At 34.1% G+C, this 20,076-nt stretch overlaps 1 protein-coding gene across 2 annotated transcripts in view; it reads left to right on the top strand.

The window, feature by feature from the left end:
* RB1 (RB transcriptional corepressor 1) overlaps positions 1-20,076 on the top strand; it is a 158,481-nt gene that overhangs the window by 124,700 nt on the left and 13,705 nt on the right. For both annotated transcript variants that reach the window (XM_081261294.1, XM_081261293.1), the window contains 4 exons: positions 6,761-6,879; positions 9,649-9,794; positions 11,464-11,609; positions 19,261-19,365. In XM_081261294.1, the coding sequence (XP_081117420.1) occupies positions 6,761-6,879; positions 9,649-9,794; positions 11,464-11,609; positions 19,261-19,365 (516 nt within the window). The remainder of the gene's footprint in view (positions 1-6,760; positions 6,880-9,648; positions 9,795-11,463; positions 11,610-19,260; positions 19,366-20,076) is intronic.

Genomic DNA, 20,076 nt, shown 5'->3' with positions numbered 1-20,076 from the left:
TCCTAGTACTATATATATAGAACCTGGTACAAAATAGATACACAACAGGTCCTAGGTGGGTGGGTGGGTGGATAGATAACGAGGCATACATTTACACATTTGAACAAATACATTGTCCTTTTTGTAATGGCAGTTATAGATATAAATAAGAATCAACCATGCTACCAAATATTTATTTATGTATTTATTTGTTCATTTATTTTATTTTTCATTACATTCCTTATTACACATATAGAGCACTATTTTTCATATCTCTGCACATACAGTATGTTCTCGCCAATTTATGCCATTATACATGTACTCTTTTTTTTGCATTACAATTCTTAATACACATATATACCACCATTTTTCATATCTCTATTTGTATATAAGGTATGTTGGCCCCAAATTCAAATCTTCATACATGTATTTTGTATAAGGATGAGCATCACATTCCACCATCCTTGTTAATCCCCTTTACCCTCCATTTCCCTCCCACCCCTCTTCCCTATCTAGAATTAATCTAATCTTCCCATGATCTCCCTCCCTACTCCACTATGAGCCACCGCCCTTATATCAGAGAAAACATTCGGCATTTGTTTTTTTGGGATTGGCTAACTTCACTTAGCATTATCTTCTCCAACATCATCCATTTACTTCAGTGTAATCCTGTTGTACTACTCTAAAATGTGAACCAGGTTTTATATATTTAAAAAGCAAGTTTAATGCCTACTTAGTAGCATATTTAAGTCCTATTACATCTTTGTGAGATGTCAGGATCTTCTAAACTATCTCTTTGAGAGGAAAATGGGAGTGGGCCACATTCATGCTGAATATTTACACCCATACTACTTCAGTTAAATAAAGACATTCAGTTCATCAATGTCTAGAAAATGTGAAACACTGGATATAAAAATACAATTATGGGGGACTGGGGTTGTGGTTCAGTGGTAGAGTGCTTGCCTGAAATGCATGAGGCCCTGGGTTCCATCCTCAGCACCCCATATAAATAAATAAATAGATAGATAGATAAATAAATAAATAAAAGATCCATTGACAACTAAAATATATTTTAAAAAATACATCTATGAGGCTGGCATTGTAGCCCAGTGGTAGAGCACTTGTCTAGCATGTGTGAGGCACTGGTGTTTCAGCACAGCATATGAATAAATAAAATAAAAGTCCATCAAAAACTAAAAAAATATATTTTTTTAAAGAGAGAGTGAGAGAGGAGAGAGAGAGAGAGAGAGAGAGAGAATTTTTTTTTAATATTTATTTTTTAGTTCTCGGTGGACACAACATCTTTGTTGGTATGTGGTGCTGAGGATCGAACCTGGGCCGCACGCATGCCAGGCGAGCGCGCTACCACTTGAGCCACATCCCCAGCCCTATTTTTTGTTTTTAAACTACTTATTTTTTTTATAAGTTGTTCAAAACATTACATATCTCTTGACATATCATATTTCATACATTTGATTCAAGTGGGTTATGAACTCCCATTTTTCCCCCATGTACAGATTGCAGAATCACATCGGTTACACATCCACGTTTTTACATACTAGTGTCTGTTGTGTTCTGCTGTCTTTCCTATCCTCTACTATCCCCCCTCCCCTCCCCTCCCCTCCCATCTTCTCTCTCTACCTCGTCTACTGTACTTCATTTCTCTCCCTTGTTTTTTTTTCCCCTTTCCCTTCATCTCCTCTTATATGTAATTTTATATAACAATGAGGGTCTCCTTCCATTTCCATGCAGTTTCCCTTCTCTCTCCCTTTCCCTCCCACCTCTCATCCCTGTTTAATGTTAATCTTCTTCTCATGCTCTTCCTCCCTGCTCTGTTCTTAGTTGCTCTCCTTATATCAAAGATGACATTTGGCATTTGTTTTTTAGGGATTGGCTAGCTTCACTTAGCATAATCTGCTCTAGTGCCATCCATTTCCCTGCAAATTCCATGATTTTGTCATTTTTTAGTGCAGAGTAATACTCCATTGTGTATAAATGCCACATTTTTTTAATCCATTCATCTATTGAAGGGCATCTAGGTTGGTTCCGCAGTCTAGCTATTGTGAATTGTGCTGCTATGAACATCGATGTAGCAGTATCCCTATAGTACACTCTTTTAAGGTCTTTAGGGAATAGTCTGAGAAGGGGAATAGCTGGGTCAAATGGTGGTTCCATTCCCAGCTTTCCAAGGAATCTCCATACTGCTTTCCAATTTGGCCGCACCAATTTGCAGTCCCATCAGCAATGTACAAGTGTACTCTTTTCCCCACATCCTTGCCAGCACTTGTTGTTGTTTGACTTCATAATGGCTGCCAATCTTACTAGAGTGAGATGGTATCTTAGGGTGGTTTTGATTTGCATTTCTCTGACTTCTAGAGATGGTGAGCATTTTTTCATGTACTTGTTGATTGATTGATTTCTGTAGTGGCTGCTATAACAAATGGTAGCGTATGTTTTATTAATCCACTGGAACTGAAAAAGGGTTGAAAACCATCAAACTTTTGCACTGATACATATAATAATAACTGTATGATTGTCACATCTCTATTCAAAATTTATCAAGTATCTATTTGCTGCTATCTAGAGAGGAAAAAGTAAATTATTATTATTACTATTATTATTATTATTAGCAGTTCTGGGTTTTGAACCCAGGGACATTGTACTCCTATGCTACTCCCAGCCCTTTTTATTTTTTATTTTCAACAGTGTCCATTAAGTTGCCCAGGCTAGCCTCATTTGTGATCCTCCTGCCTTATCCTCATGAATTTCTGGAATTATAGATGTACACCACACCTGACTATAAAATTTTAATAGATGTTTTTCCCCTGAAAGTTAAGAGTCAAGAGCACATCTTTAACACATTCATATATATATATATATATATATATATATATATATATATATATATATATATATATATATTTGAGACTTAAATAAAATAAACATCACATCTCTGAAAGGAGAAAAAAGAATTGAATGCCCAAGTGGCTACAGTGAAGGCACATCAGGTGTTATGTCATTTAATCATAGGAAGTGGGTACTGTTATTCCTATTTTTCAGATTATGAAACTGAGGTTCAGAGAGAAACTTCACTAGTAGGCTTTGCAGAAAAATTAAGTTCACATCTTTTTAATTCCAGAACCTATGTTTTTACTATTACTGACCTTAAAAAAAAGAAAAAGAGTTCTTTGTGCTTTTTGTGGTTTTGAGTTGAGAGTAAGTAGGATGAGTAAGAAAAATGATGTTTAAGATGTCTTGCTTAGGCACCCAATTTCCTATTACTGTTAAATAATTTAGCCTTACTTTTTCTTTTTTTAAATTTCTTCTCCCTTTAAATGTGTCTCTCAAGGTGCTTTTTATTTGTTTTGTTTTGGCACTTTCATACTGGAGACTTTCCTAAGACATTTAACTGCTACATATATAAAAAAGTAAATCACTAAAAATTATCTAGAAGCTCTGAGTACCAAGATGGGTTTGGGGGATTTAATTGTGTGATGACTTGCTAATACAATTCCTTAAAAAAACAAAAAACCTACATTTAATGTCTTTAGGACTTTTAGATTCATCATATTACTCATTCTGACTCTTCTGGTTTCATGCTTGGGGGATATGATCATGGCTGCAAATATTCTACAATCTGGAGACAGGAAGCAGTAGAGAACATACAATATTCATTAATCCTTTCCTGTCATTTTTAGTATGTTATCTCCTCCCTAGATTCAGTCCCCCAATCCAGAGAATGATGTTTTGCATCCTCCAAATAATAAACATTTTGGGCTTCTTTTGTTTGTTTCCATCAGTAAAGAAAGGTGAAAAGGATGAGAGTATCTGAAAGTCTAACTTGTTCTTCAGTGGATTTCTCTCCAGTTCTTCCGTTATTGCTCCCCTTCTTGACCCACTGCTTTAAGTATCTGGTATCACTACTTCCAAACTCTTTGGGAAGGTTTGCAGTTCACTTGGTTTGTATAGTAGCTTTAAGTAAAAAACTGGTGGGTCCATCCAACTTTTTCTTATGTACCAAGTAGATTACTATTTGTTCATCTGCTTTCCAGTTTCAGATTTTTGTATCTCATTTTTCTTCTTCCATTCTTGTTGTTCATTAGATTTATATCTTTTAAAATAAGTTCCTGTATTGCCATTTTAGTGGGGATTTAGAAGAGAGAGTTACTATATGTATTTAGTTTGCAGTCTTTAACTGGCATTATCTTTTAAAGATTCAGTTTAACTTAATTTATTGTGGTTTTAGTCATATAGAAATTTTCAATTTGTATGTATTCAGATCTGTTCATATTTCTCATTGTAATTTATGGATTTTCATCAACTCCACAAAGTCCTTCATAAACAAGAAACTTGAATGATCTTCTCCTATATTTACTTCTAACACTTTTTCAGTTTTGTTTTTTAATGAAAGAAAGTGATTTTGTGTGTATTTTGTAAAAATGTAATGATTTAACTTTTTTTTTCAAATTGTTAGAGGATTTTTCCAACACATTGATTAGACTACTCTTTATATTGAATAAAACTACTTGTTATATAGTATTTTATATTTTTACTTCCATTTTTGACTTAAGTCTGTTTTTAGAAATCTTTCTTAATTAAATACTAAAAGCTCCTCTATTATGGAATCTACTCTATGTACTTGCAATCATATACCTCTAGGAAATTACAGTTTTTGAATCAGTATTTTTAATGATTTTACAGCCAGTCTTATTTTTTGTAAATGATATTTTAAAAATTACACTTTTTTTGATTATATAGAAATGTAATATTTCTTCTATTGATTATGAAATCATGACAGCAACATTGCTAATATTTCTTATTCTCTATAAATTCATCTTGGTTTTCTATACTAACAAATATCTATGGGCAATGGTATTTTGTTGTTTCTTTCTTTGCAGTCTTTTGATCTTGTATTTCTTTTCATTGCCTAATTTAACTGGTTGAGACCCCCAAATTCAATGCTAAGTAGGAATGAGACATGGGTTTCTTTTAATTGACTTTTTTTTTTTTTTTTAAAGGGGAACGCTTTTAATGTTTCACCACTGCACATAACATTTGCTATGGGGTTTTTGTTTGTAGATGTCATTTATCAAATTAGAAAATTCTCTTCTGTCCCAGTTTACTACCTTTTTTCTTTTCTTTTTTAAATATTACAAAATATTAAATATTTTGAATGAGAATATTTTTGTATTGATTTTTTTTTGTCCTATTATGGGGATTGAACCCAGGAGCACTATATACTGTGCTATATCCTTATACTTTTTAAAATTTTTGTTTTGAGACAGGGTATGGTTATAAATTGCCTGGGCTGGCCTGGAACTTGCACTTCTCCAGCCTCAGCCTCCCCAGTAACTAGGATTATAGGCGTATGCCATCATGTCCCAGCCTCTACATTTACTTCGATAATATATTTTACCTTAGTGAGGTGCATTGCATTGTAGATTTTCTAATGTTGAACCAATCTTGCAACATGGATAAAGTCAACTTGGTAATAATGAATTTTCTTTTAAACACTGCTGATTTGAGTTGTTAATACTTCTTGATTGGAATTTTTATCTCTATTCATGAATGAAAGTGGGGTATAATTTACTTCTTGTAATGTCTTTGATGGGTTTTAGTGTCAGTGTTATGCTAACATCATAAAAGAAGATAAGGAATATCTCTACTTCATTCTAAAAGATTTTGAGTAAAAATGATATTATCAGTCCTCTGAGTGGTAGAATTCTAGGTAAAACCCAAAGGACTTGGCTTTTTCATTGTGGGGGAATTTTTAATAACTGATTCAGTAGTTGTAGGACTTCTTTTCTGTTGAGTTTTGATCAGTTTATGTTTTGTAGGATTTTTCCACATATTTTAAGTTTGATGTAAATTTATTTATAACAGTCCCATTATCTATCTAATCTTTGCGTGTGATAGTGTCCCACTTGTCATTTCTAATCCTATTTATCTGTACTGTTACTCTTTTTCTTGATCATTCTGATTGGAAGTTCGTTTAATTTTATTAATTATTTCAAAGAAAAGATTGATAGTTATGTTGATCAGTGTTATTTTATCTTTGTTTTCTTTTTTATTAAATTCTGCTTTTATCTTTATTATTTCCTTCTTTGAGTCTTTGATGAAAAGTTTTCCCTAACTTCTAATGCAGTTTGAACAGCCCTAATCTGAAATGCTTCAAAATTAAAAAATGCTTTTGGTGCTGGGGATCAGACCTAGGGACTTGCATATGCTAAGAGGACTCTTCCACTGAACTATACCCCATCCCAAAATTCAAAAATATTTGAATGCCAACATAATGGCACTTCATATGATAGGTCACAGACAAAACATAACTAAACATATTGTATAAGATTAACTTCAGGCTATGTTTTTTTTTTTTTTTAAAAAAAAGGTGTATATGAAGCCTAAATGCTTTTTGAGTTTTGAGCTTGGTCTCATCCCCAAGTAGCTCATTATACATACTCAAATATTCTAAAACCCTAAAAAATTTGAAATCTGTAACACTTTTAGTCTCAAGCATTTCAATAAGGGATATTCAACTTGTACTAGCATTTGAAGTTATACATTTTCCTACTTCTTTTTTATATGTGTGTAGTACAAAATTGGTAATTGAGAATTTCAAGGGTGGAGAAAATGATCCTATTCTAACTTCTAAATTGCCACTGTTAGTTGTGCCTAAAATTCCTAGTGCTTCACATGTCAAACAATATGATTTCGATACATACCTGAGAAAATCAGACTTAACTAATAATGTTTTAATGTCATCTTGTTTCACCCTTATTAGGACTCACCTTTATTTGATCTTATTAAACAATCCAAGGACCGAGAGGGACCAGCTGATCACCTTGAATCTGCTTGTTCTCTCAACCTTCCTTTCCAGAATAATCACACTGCAGCAGATATGTAAGTAGAACACATTATGTCATCCTTTGAAATTGCAGATATGTCTTGAGCATAAGGGCACTATATAGAAGTTGTATAGAATAGTTTTGCATAAGATATTGTTACTGCTTTTAAGAATTAGGAATGTAACATATATGACCTAAATAAGGTCATATGAAGGAACACAAAATGCTACTGAATCATGTAGTATTGGTGTAATGAGAGCAGTTTTCATTGCACAGATGGCAATTTAGATAGGCTTTAAGGATTGAATAGGATTTCAGCACAAAATTAGGGAAGTAAGAGGAGACAGACTAGTGTTCTAAGAGCCAGAAATGACATGAACTGATAAAAGCCAGAGTAGCAGGAAACATTTTTCAGAGAACATAGATCAGTCCCTTTGGATGAAGCATGGGGTAAATCTAGGGAGTAGTATGAGATATGGACTGAAACAGTTGATTAGAGCAAGATGATGGTACGGGCAAAAAGCAAAAGCCAACATGTATTGAGAAGGCTTAGTGAGTGTTGGGCTGTTACCTAAGTACTTCATGTTCATGTTTTTCATTTAATTTTCATACCTGTCTTATAAGGTAGTAGATACGCTGTCTGCCTCATTTATCTATAAAATAGGAGAAATAAAGTAACTTGCCTAAGGTCAACAGAAATCTAACCCAACCAGTTTGACCCCAAAACCCATGCTTTTAATTTCTCTAGCTACACTGCCTTTCATAGAAATGTGCTTAATGTTATGGACCTGTTCTGTGTATTAATCAACATTACAGTGTTATGCAATTGGTATAGAAACCACTTTCCATAGGTGTCATTTTCATTCTAACTTGTATCCAAACTGTTCCTAGCATATAGAGACTCTCCATTCATGTATATATTTGTTTGCTAGGCGAGTTTTATATAAATAAATCAAGCTTTATTTTTTTCTTTAATTAAATAAATAGTTCTGTTAAATGCCAGGAAGTATTGTAGGCACTGAGAAGACAAAAGTAAAATGGTCTTTCTCCTTCATAGAGCTTTATGTTCTGGAGGAAGGAAGCAGTGAATAAGTAAACCAACATGTAAGTCGATTTTAGAGTATAATAAGTGGTATAAATGAAATGAATAAAGTGATATGAAGGAGAAACTAGAGGGCAATGGAATATTTAGAATTATATTATAATATATATTAAAAGAGTTAGACATACTATAACGAACAGAATAGTTTTTCTTTCTCTAATGAAGTGATATTTTGACCTGAGACCGGAGGGACAAGTGGATGCTGGGCAGGCAGAAATCTTCATGTTGTAGGGCAGACGGAACTTGACTGGCATGAGGACTAGCATGGTATCCAGAATGCATGGAGTATAGAGAGTATGAGAATGGTGCACAGTGAGGTTGGAGTGGCAGACCAGGTCTAGATTTTGTAGGTTCCCACAGGCCATAGTAAGCAGTTTGGATTTTATAAGAGCGGTGGGAAACCATTTAGCAGGAATGCAACTTGTTTTATTTGTATTTTTAAAGGACCGCTGTCTGGTTGCTATTTGCAGTACCAGGTGGGTTTGGGGGAGAAAAAGGGTCAGGACAGGAAAGAAAGTGGAAAGACCATTTGGAAGACTATTTCAGTAGTTCAAATGAGGGATATGGGTGACTTAGTCTAAGATATAGTATTAAAGGTAGAAATGAGAAAGACATGAGGTACATTTAGAGATATACTTAATAAGTTTTACAGAGTTTTATATCAGATTTGAGGAACTTAGGAAACAGTGAAATTAAAATAATTACAAATTCTAGGTTTTTTACTTTAAGACATTAATAAAATGTGTGGCCATATTTTGAGATGAGAAAAAACTGAGAAGAAGAAATCCAGAGTTCTACTTTGACCTTATTAAGTTTGAGATGCAAGTAATGATACCCATTATTAGGTAGTTGGATATTTGTATCAGGACTCAAAGGAGACTAACTTTGCCTAAGTTAGTCTATAATTTTCAGTTAAAAAACTGAAAATTAGACCAAAGAGAATAAGAGACCAGGCCCTGGTACTTATAAAATTGTGCTGGTGAGTCTCTTCCTATTGCACTAATTAACATACTGCATGTAGTGGAAATACTCATATTAGGGTACAAATTCTACTTCCTCTTCAGAGTTATTTCTCTGCTATTAAAACAAAACAAAATAAAATCATAGACATGGATTATTCTATTAAATAGAGGATAATATAAAACAAAAGAATTGCTATAAATTGAGAGAGAATATTTGCTGATATCCCTGCCTTGATTTATTCCTGGCATATTTAGTAAACAGGTATAAATCTGTCTTGATCATGTTATTTGAAGTACTAAGTCATAGAATTCTGTGCTACGTAATTTCGGAGAGTGTGTGTGTATAACTTAAGTCAACATGTATATGAATCATAGTTATCAGTAAAAAAAATTTAGCAGGAGAATCAGAGACACATGACAACACTGGTATTAGTAACTTGTTTTTTAAGCTGAAGTTATTTTATGGACTAAATCTCACTACTACGGTTAAAATTGTGCATATAAGCTAGCTATTGTTTTCCCAATAAGTAATTTCCAGGGAAAGCCACTTATTAAAAGTGTTAGACATACTATAACGAACATAGTTTTCCTATTAAGCTATTGTTCCCAACTTGTATTTAAATAGCCTGCTTGGGGAAACTGACAGAAAACCACAGATTAAATACATAAGATGTGTCTAGGTATATGTGTGTAACATGTATGTATGTGTATGACTCTTAGGAGATTTCAAATGAGGACTTTTTCTTTTGAATACATCTAGGTATCTTTCACCTGTAAGATCCCCAAAGAAAAAAGGTTCAACCACACGTGTAAATTCTACTGCAAATGCAGAGACACAAGCAAACTCAGCCTTCCAGACTCAGAAGCCATTGAAATCTACCTCCCTTTCACTCTTTTACAAAAAAGGTTAGTAGAAGATTACTTTCAAGAGCATGGGCTCTATAACCAGGCTGACTAGGTTCAAATCCTGTCTCTTCAACTTACTTGGTTGGACCTTGAGCAAGTCACTTAATATCTTTATTCCTTAGTTTCCTCATCTATAAAATGAAAAGAAAATAATAATAATTTACCTTATAATAAGAATAAAAATTACCTTGTATGGTTTTCAGGATAATTAAATAAATTATTACATATAAAATGCTTCTAACTGGGCCTACCACATAGCACTCAGAAAAGTTTTGATGTTAGGAATGCTGCATTACTATTGTTATACCTTCAAATTAATGTTTAGAAATATTTGCCCAAATATTACTTTTACTATTCAGGCATATTTAGTGTTGAGATTATTTTGTGTGTTACTGACAGTGCAAGCACATTCCCTGGATATTTTTAGGACATTTAACAAGTCTAGTAACCAGTTTGTATTATAATCTCTGATTGAATGTATATATGGTGGGGTGGGGAATTTATTTTGCATATCTGTACATGTATATAAACATATAAGTCCGTACCATCTTAGAGCCCTCTTAAGGAGACTAAAAGACCCGATTCCTCTGTGATAAGAATTTTTACTGATTTTATTCAAATCAAAAATATATTGAGACTTACACAAACATTGTAAGACTTAGGGCAGTGGTTTTCAAAGGGTAGGCCCCAATCAGCAGAATCCATGTCTCCTGGAAAGTTATAGAAATGATAATTTGGGGATCTACCTGTATCTACTCAATCAGAAATTCTAGGATAGGGCCCTAGAACACTCTAGGCAAGTAGAATATATGCTCAAGTTTTAAAACACCCAGGACAAATGGTTAACTTTAAAAAGTTACCTGGGGCTGGGGTTATGGCTCAGTGGTAGAACACTTGCCTAGCCTGTGTGAGGCACTGGGTTCCATCTTCAGCACCACATAAAAATAAATAAAATAAAAATATTGTGTCCAACTACAACTAAAAGAAATTTTTAAAAAAGTTTTGTTTACCTATGCAAGTCTTTAAAGACCCATCTTAAACCAAGACTCTTTGTATTTAAAACAGACAAAAATTCAGTTTTGTCAACTCCTTTTCTCTAAACCTGTATTTGCAATAATATTTTAATAGACTCTGAATAAACTTCGTATGACAGTTGTGCTCTACTTCAATAATATACACATCTACCAGTTTTCAAGAGTATGTTGGTATTTCATAATGAAACGTGGTTTGATTTTTTTCTTTTAGGATTAGAAAAATTAGTAAACACTGACAATGCCATTATTTTTAAAAATAATTATCCCTCTTACCTATTGATAGTAGGAATTTCCAACGTCTGTGATGAGTGATTACCAACAGAATGGAAGCAAACCCTATTTGGTTTGTCTAATTTCACAATATCTTATGGGCTATCCTCCTCTACCTTCTACCTCTGCCTTAGTTTTATAATATAATAATTGTTCATCAAGTATTGTGCCTTCCTAGTATTGTGCCTTCTATTGTGCTATTAATAGGAATTATTTATTCATAAAGAAAATAGTGGTAGAGGTGAGGTTACTGTTAAGTTGCTATTTAAAAAGAATACTGATATAGCAAATTAATGATTTTTTAAAAGTCTACTTGTGATTGAAAATGAACAGTAAATATGGTTCATTTCCCCTTACTTTTGCAGTGTACCGGCTAGCATATCTCCGACTAAATACCCTATGTGCACGCCTTCTGTCTGATCACCCAGAACTAGAACACATCATCTGGACCCTTTTCCAGCATACATTGCAAAATGAGTATGAACTCATGAGAGATAGGCATTTGGATCAAGTAAGAAAATTGAACACTTTGCCTTTTCTTCTCTCTACTTATTTAACTGTGTACTGATTTCTTTAAAATAAATAAATAAATAAACAAGATAGGATTGAAATAAGAAGATTGATTAACTTAGTAAATTTTATATATTCGCTTGCTGGCTGCCATTTATATTTTTGTTATAATCCTTACAAATTAGAGTTTTAGAGTTCAAGAGTATATGTCTATAACTACTTATTTAGTGATACATTCTTATCTTTTGAAAAATAACTGAAGAACCTGTTTATTGTCAGCTTTTTGTGTTTTAGTAAGCTAGATTCATTTTAGTGTAGAAAAAGCATGAAACTTAAAATTGTTTGATCAAGCAGTGCCTATTTAATGAATGAAGTTTATAAACATAATTATTTCTTATGTCCTCCTTTTTCATATCTCTTTCTCTCTCCCCACTTTCTCTCTCTCACCCAGAGGTGCTTAACCACAAGCCACATCACCAGCCCCTTTTTATATTTTTTTTAGTGACAGGGTCTTGCTGAGTTGTTTAAGGCCTCACTGAGTTGCTGAGGCTGGCTTTGAACTTTGAATTCTCCTGCATCACCCTCCCAAGTCACTGAGATTTCAGGTGTGCGCCACCACACCCACCTTCCATCTCTTAAAATGGGTTAAAGAACAATATTTTGGAGGGGGGTAATAGCTTATCAATATAATTTATGTATACAAATCACCCATTAGAAGTGCACAATTCAGTGGTTTTTAGTCTGTTTTGAGTTGTTTCATTTTAGAGCACTTTTTTTGACCATATAATTGTATTTATATGAAATGTATAGAATAAGCAAATATAGAGACAGAAGGTGGATTAGAGCTTGTCAAAAACTGGTGGGATGGGAACCAGGGGTGAGTTAGTGAACTTTTTTCATTGCTGTGACCAAAAACCGAACAAGAACAGCATAGAGGAGGAAAAGTTTATTTTGGCCCATGGTTTCAGAGGTTCTCAGTTCATAGTTGGCTGACTCTTTAGCTCTGTGCCCAAAGTGAGACAGAACATCATAACAAAAGGGTGTGGTGGAGGAAAGGAGCTCAGGACATAGCAACCAAGAAGAGAATTCTACTCATCAGGGATAAAATATAACCCTAAAGGCACACCCTCATTGTCCTACTTCTTCCAGGCACACCTACCTGCCTACTTTGCCGCCCAGTTAATCCACATTTGTGGATTTATCCACTGATTAGATTAAAACTCTCATAACCTGACAGTTTTCCCAGCGAAAATTCTTTTATTGTCTCACACATGAGTTTTTGGAGGATACTTTATGTCTAAACCATAACATTCTGCCGAGGCCAAACCTCATGCCCATCTCACATTCAAAATGTATTTGGTCCATTTCCAAGAGTTCCCATAGTCTTAACAGTTCCAGCATTACCAAAAGTCCAAGTCTAATATCTGATCTGAAACTCAAGGCAAACTCAGCTGTAAGAGTAAAGATCAAGGGGCTGGGGTTGTGGCTCAAAGGTAGAGCGCTCGCCTGGCATGTATGGGGCACTGGGTTCCATCCTCAGCGCCACATAAAGTAAAGACGTTGTATTCATCTATATCTAAAAAATGAATATTAAAGAAGAATAAAGATCAAAAACAAGTTACATATATCCTCTACAATAATGGCACAGAGTAAACATTTCCATTCCAAAAGGGAGAAATAGGGCATAGAAAGAAGTGGTGGGACCAAAGCAAAACTAAAATCCATCTAAGCAAACAAGTCCTGTACCTCCCATGTCCAACTTTGGGGGCATATGGTATCATAAAGTTCTCTCCAAAAGGCATGTGTTGCTCTGTTGCCCCTATGGCCTTGTTGGTTGCAGCCCACATAGCCTCTCTTCTTGGCTTATTTCTTCTTAATTCCTCCAGCTTTCCTCAGCTTTATACACATTGCTGGCATCTTTAATCTCAGGGGTCTCCGCTGCAGCTTCAGCTTCCTTCTCACATCTTCACACATCATCCTCTTAAAGGTAGTCTGCAGGGATTCTGACCCTGCTAGACTTTGGCTTCCTAGAACCTTCCTTTGAAATCTCTGTGGAAGCCTCTATGAACCCCTAACTCTAGCATCCTGCTTTTCTGCAAAATCAACACTACATGGTTGACACCAATAGCCAAGGTCTGCCACCAGTAGCCAAGCTTTGTGGGACCACAGCTGCAGTCTCTGAGTGCCTGGGTGGCTGAGCACAGTGAAACAACTTCCTAGGCCACATGTTCAAGCAGGGTGCCCACTTTTTCTCAAAGGAAATTTTACTTTTACATCCTTGAGCCTGAGATGGGTCTTACCAATTTTTGAGATGCTCTAGCCATCTTTCCTATTGTTTCTGAATAAAATACTTAACATTTCTTTAGTGGTTCTTTAACAACCATACCTTCCTTAGCTCCAGTTTTATTCAGACTTTTCTGGCCAAATTGAAAGTTTTTCAAATCGTTCTACTTTTTTTTCTCCTGATTATCACAGTAAACTTGGATAAATAACACCAGCAATATTCATGCTGTGCTGTCTGGAAATTTCCTTCACCAGATTAATTAATACATCATTTTTAAATTCAGCCTTGCAGAAAGTCTCAGGACATGGGCAAAATGTAGACAACTTTTTTGCCAGACAAAGCGTGAATGGCCTCTAGTCCAATTTCCAATAGACTCCTCCTCTTTTTAGACTTAATGAGTCCAAACTTTATTGTCCACAGTCCTATTGGCATTCTGGTCTTCTTCGCTCCCACCAGAATCACCCATTAAGCTCCACTTACAACATTATAAAGCTTTTCCAACTTGCATCTCTAAACTTTCCAAAATTCCTATAAACCAGATCCAAAGGCTTCTGAATCACATGGTCAGGTTAGTCACAGCAGTAACCCTACTTCTCTATACCAATTTCTGTTTTAGTCAGTTTTTTCATTGTTGTGACCGAAAGACCCAACAAAAACAATGTAGACGGAAGAAAAGAGTATTTTGGCTTACAGTTTCAGAGGTTCTTAGCCTGTGGTTAGCTGACTCCATAGCTCTGGGCCCAAGGTGAAACAGAACATCATGGAAGAACGGTATGGTAGAGGGAAGCAGCTCAGGATATGGCAACCAGGAAGAAGAGATTTTAGAGCATTTTCGTCACACCAAAAAGAAACCCCCTTATCTTGCAGGAATAAACCACCCCCCAACCCCCACTTCTTCAGCCCTAAGCAACACTAACCTAGTTTCTGTCTCCAGATTTGTTCTGGATATTTCTGTATAAATGGAATAATATAATATGTGATTTTTTGTGTTTGAATTCTTTTATTAGTATGTTTTCAAGGTTCATTTGTGTTATAATTTGTATTGGTCTTCATTCCTTTTTATTGCCAAATAATGTTCTGTTTTATGAATCTGAACCACATTTTTATCACTCATTAATTGATGGACATGGTTTTTGACTATTATAACTAGTATTATTATGAATATTCATGTACAAATTCTCATATAGACATATACTTTCAGTTCTCTTGAGTATGTATCTAAGAGTGAAATTGCTCGATCATATTATAACTCTGTTTGACCTTTTGAGGAATGGCTAGGTTGTTTTCCAAAGTGGCTGTGCCATTTTACATTCTACCAGTCATGTATGAGTTTCAGGTTTCTCTCTATCTTTACTAACTTACCTTTTTTATTATAGCCATGGCAGTGGGTTTGATGTGGTACCTCATTGTGGTCTTGACTTGCGTTTCTATGATAGCTAATGACGTTTAGCATCTTTTCATGTGTTGATTGGTCATTTGTATATCTTTTTTAGAGAAATGTCTATTTACAGCCTTTATGTGTTTTAAAATTAGATTATTTATTTTGTTCTTAATGACTTACAAGAATTCTTTATATATTCTACACCCAAGTCCATTATGAGATATATGATTTGCAAATATTTTCACTCATTCTGAGTTGTGTTTCACTTTCTCTCATTTTATGAGTTGGTGTCCTTTGAAGCACAGAAGTTTTTATTTTGATCAAGTTCAATTGATCTATTTTTCTCTTTCATTACTAGGTCTATTGCCAAATCTGAGGTTATTATGACTTATTTATCCCTATTTTCCTCTAAGAGTTTAAACATTTTTATCTCTTACGCTTAGGTTCTTTTGAACTAATTTTTGTAGCTGGTATATTAGTTATCTTTTTGTCACTGTGAATAAAGTACCTGAAAAAAACAACTTTAAAGAGGAAAAGATTTATTTGGCTCATGGTTGCAGAGGTTTCAGATCACGGATGGTGAATTCTATTGCTTTGAAAGGCCTGAGTGAGGCAAGACATTGTAGCAGAAAGGCACCGAGAAGGAAAGCTTCTTAGCTCATGTTAGCCAGGAAGGAGAGAGGAAAAGAAGAAGGAGGAGAAGAAGGAGCTGGGAACAACAAATAACTGTTCTAGGGCATGCCCCCATGACCTTCTTCCTCCAACCATGCCACACTATCTACAGTTTCCAACACCTCCATTCAGCTGTCAATGGATTAATCCATTGGTGAGGTCAGAGCTCTCATGATTTAATCACTTCCTGCGCCTCTGAGCATTGCAGCATTGGTAGCCAAACCTTCAACATATGAGTTTTGGGGGACCTTCCAGAGCCGAACCATAATAAGTAATATGAGATCCAACTTCATTTTTTTGTTGTTGTTATAGAATACTAGTTATTCCAGCATTCTTTCATCTCTCTTCCTTTCCTTTTCCTTACCCCCTTTCTTCCTTCTTCTAGAAATTGAACGCAGGACCTCATATATGCTAGACAGGTGCTCTGCTAAGCTATTCTCCCGGTCCTATCCTCAACCACACCAGTTCTTGAAAAGTTCTTTCTTTCCCCCATTGACAGCATCTAAAAATCAATGGGCTACAACTGTTCAAGTGTTTTCTGGAAATTAAAGTCTATTCTGTTGATTTATAGAGCTATTCTTAAGCCAGGAATATATATATATATATATATATATATATATATATATATATATATATATATTTGGTACTGGGGATTGAATCCAGGGGTACTTTATGACTGAACTACATACCCAGTTTGTTGTTTTTTTTTTTGTTTTGTTTTTTGAGACAGGATCTCACTAAGTTGCTAAGGCTAGCTTTGAATTTGTGATCCTCCTGCCTCAGCCTCTCATAGTCTCTGGGATTAAAGATCTGTGCCACAATGCCTGGTTTACACTTCCTTGACTAAATTAGCTTTGTAGTAATATTTTGAAATAAGGAAGTATGGGGAACATACATATATTTTTTTTCAAAATTGATTTGACTATTCTGAAGCTTATATTTGCATATAAATTTTAGGATTGGCTTGTCAGTTTCTGTAAAGAAGGTTTTGAAAGAAATTGCATTAAATTTAAAGTCAATTTGGGGAGCATTGTAATTTTAACAGCATGTTTTCCAGTCCACATACATGTGATGTGTTTCCATTCATTTGGACCTTTTTATGTTTTATAACATGTTTTTGTAATTTTCAGAGTATTTATTAAATTTATTCCCAAGTATTTTATTATTTTAATACTATTATAAATGAAATTATTTTCTTAATTTCATTTTTGGATCATTCATTGCAAGTATATAGAAATATAATTGATTTTTGATATATTTCTTTTTGTATCCTTCAACTTTGCTAAATTTCTTTATTAGTTCTAAAAATTTTCAAGTAGATTCCTTAAGACTTTTTATATATTAGATCATGTCATCTGTGCATAGAGATAGTCTTACATCTTTCTTTTCAATCTGAATGCCTTTCATTTTCTTATTGAATTTCCCTGGTTGAACCTAAAGGATAATGTTGAATGGAAATGGCTTAAGAGGGGATATCCTTGTCTTGTTCTTGATATTAGAGGAAGACATTAACTATGTTGTTGCAAGGTATGGTGGTATATACCTGTAATCCCAGTTACTTGGGAGGCTGAGACAAGAGAATGACAAATTCCAGGCCAGCTTCAGCAACTTAGTAAGACCCTGCCTCAGAATTAAAAAATAGGGAGATGGAGTGGGTCAAGCTCATGTAGAACAGCCCTGGGTTCAATCCCCAGTGCTTTGGGGGAAGTGATTGGCTCATGAATGCTCTACTTCACAAGTGGATTAATCCATTGATAATTGAATGTACTATAGGGATGTATTGGAAACTGTAGGCAGTGGAGCATGGTTGGAGAAAGGTCGTGGGGATGTGCCCTGGAAGGGTGTGTGTCTCTGTGTGTTTTTAATATGCCTTTTGATGGATTGAGAAAGTTTCCTTCTTATCTTAGTTTCTTGAATACTCTTATCATGAAAAGGTATTGGATTTTGTTAAGTGCTTTCTTTATATCTATTGGATGTGAGATTTTTTTCCTTTATTATACTGGCATGGTATATTACATTAATTTGTTATCAAATGTTAAACCCATCTTGCATTTCTGGAATAAATCCCACTTGGTCACAATACATAATCCTTTTGATATGATTCTGGATTCAGTTTGTCTGGGCTATAATTTTGCTGAGAACTTTTACATGTATAATCAGAAAATGCATTTATAGTTTTCATATGATATCTTTATCTAGTTTTGGTATCAGAGAAATAAATACTAGCCTCATAGAATTACTTGGGAACATTTCTAATTTCAGAAGAGTTTGTGAAGAATTATTATTAAGTTTTCTTTAAATATTGATAGAATTCTCCAGCAAAGCCATTTTGGCTAGGGCTTTTGTTTGTGAATAGTTTTGTTATGTTTTCCTTTTTTTGTTTTGTTTCTTTCCTTTTTTTTTGGGGGGGGGGGTGGTACTGAGGATTGAACCCAAGGTGGTCTACCACTGCCCCCCCCCCTTTTTTGAGACAGGGTCTCACTAAGTTGCTGAGGCCAAGTATCAAAAAAAAGAAAAATGTGAATAGACAAAAAGGATACATTGATGGCATTGTAAGTGAAAGGAATAGTAAGTTCAGATTTGGTAAGATGCTGAGCAAGGGATGGTGGTTAGGTATTCTTGACAATAGTGGATGTGAACAAAATGTTGCAGAAGTGATACATACTTAAATTAGACAAGAAAGTTCATGCAGATTAAGAAAGTGTGATGTTTTAAAGTCACAGAAAGTCATTTTCAAATCTTATTTTTGCATTTAAAACATATTTTATTGAAAATATCTTTTATTGAAATACCATATAGAAAAAAATCCATCTCTCAAAAGGAGTCATGAAAAGAAAAGAACAGAACAGAATGAAAAGAAACAGAACATGATCAACAACTCAAAAGTCTCTCTTTTGTTGCCTTCCAGTCACCAGTTCCTCCATACCAACACCACATATATTAAACATTTTATCCAATGCTTTGAAACTTTCATACCTGATTTTTTTTTAATTTAAGTGGTAATTATACAATTAACCGATTCCAGTTTCAACACTGCTGGGGAAAAATTAAAGAACAAGAGCCAAAGTTAATGTAATTTACCAATCAGATAATCAGTCCTGAATAATTGAAAGTTGGTTATTTGCATTTTGTTATTTAAATACAGTTTGGGCTAAACATTTTACATAGACTTTCAAATGGAGCTTAGGATGAAAAAAAAATAACCCTATAGAAATTAAATTTCCCTCTTTTGAAGCTAACCGAAAGATAACAGAGTGCTTTTCAGAGAAAAACCATGTAATTAAATTGTACTTTTACATCTCATTTATTTATTAGATTATGATGTGTTCTATGTATGGCATATGCAAAGTGAAGAATATAGACCTTAAATTCAAAATCATTGTAACAGCATACAAGGATCTTCCTCATGCTGTTCAAGAGGTAGGTAATCTTTCATGGTAAGATTTTTTTAAATAAATCCATATTTATAATATATATATTTAAGTCATTAATGAGATTATATATTCTGACATTGTGTAAATTCACAAATCAAATTTTTTTATTTTATATTACCGATTATCTGTAACTAAAATGGAATTGGAAAGCTAAGGCAGATTTTGAAATCATCTAAATTCATCATTTAACTTAATAAATAATACTATGTGCAGTAAGCAAGACATTTGTAATAAATTTGATGTAAGTAATAGGATATTAGATGTTAAGTTATTTTTATTACTCTATAGGAAATGCCAGTGTAAATGCAGCCTTATAAAGAAATAATGAAAATTTTCCTTGTAAACACATTTTGTGCTTCTAGTTTACCTCCCCTGTAGGCAAGTAGTATTAATAAAATACACTTGATGTGACATACATTTCATACCCTCCTATGATAGATGAGTAATTTTTCCAGCTTAATATTGGAGTTTTCAGAAGTAATACAGACCAGGTTATTTTTATGTATTTATATGTTATCATGAGCAATTATTTTTTAAATCCAGTCATTTTAATTGTGTGTTTCAGAGGCATTCTATAAAATCCTGTGGTTTTACTGAACTAAAATTTAAGTAAAATCTAGCAGTCAGAAAAGAAATAGTGCTTTTACTAAATGTCTTCTTCTTGCAATGGAATAATGTACACTTCTTGAACCCTTTA

Source organism: Spermophilus citellus (genome assembly GCF_964194105.1).
Source record: "Spermophilus citellus genome assembly, chromosome: 1".
NCBI classification, from domain to species: domain Eukaryota; kingdom Metazoa; phylum Chordata; class Mammalia; order Rodentia; family Sciuridae; genus Spermophilus; species Spermophilus citellus.
This window is presented reverse-complemented; position numbering and strand designations above follow the sequence as displayed.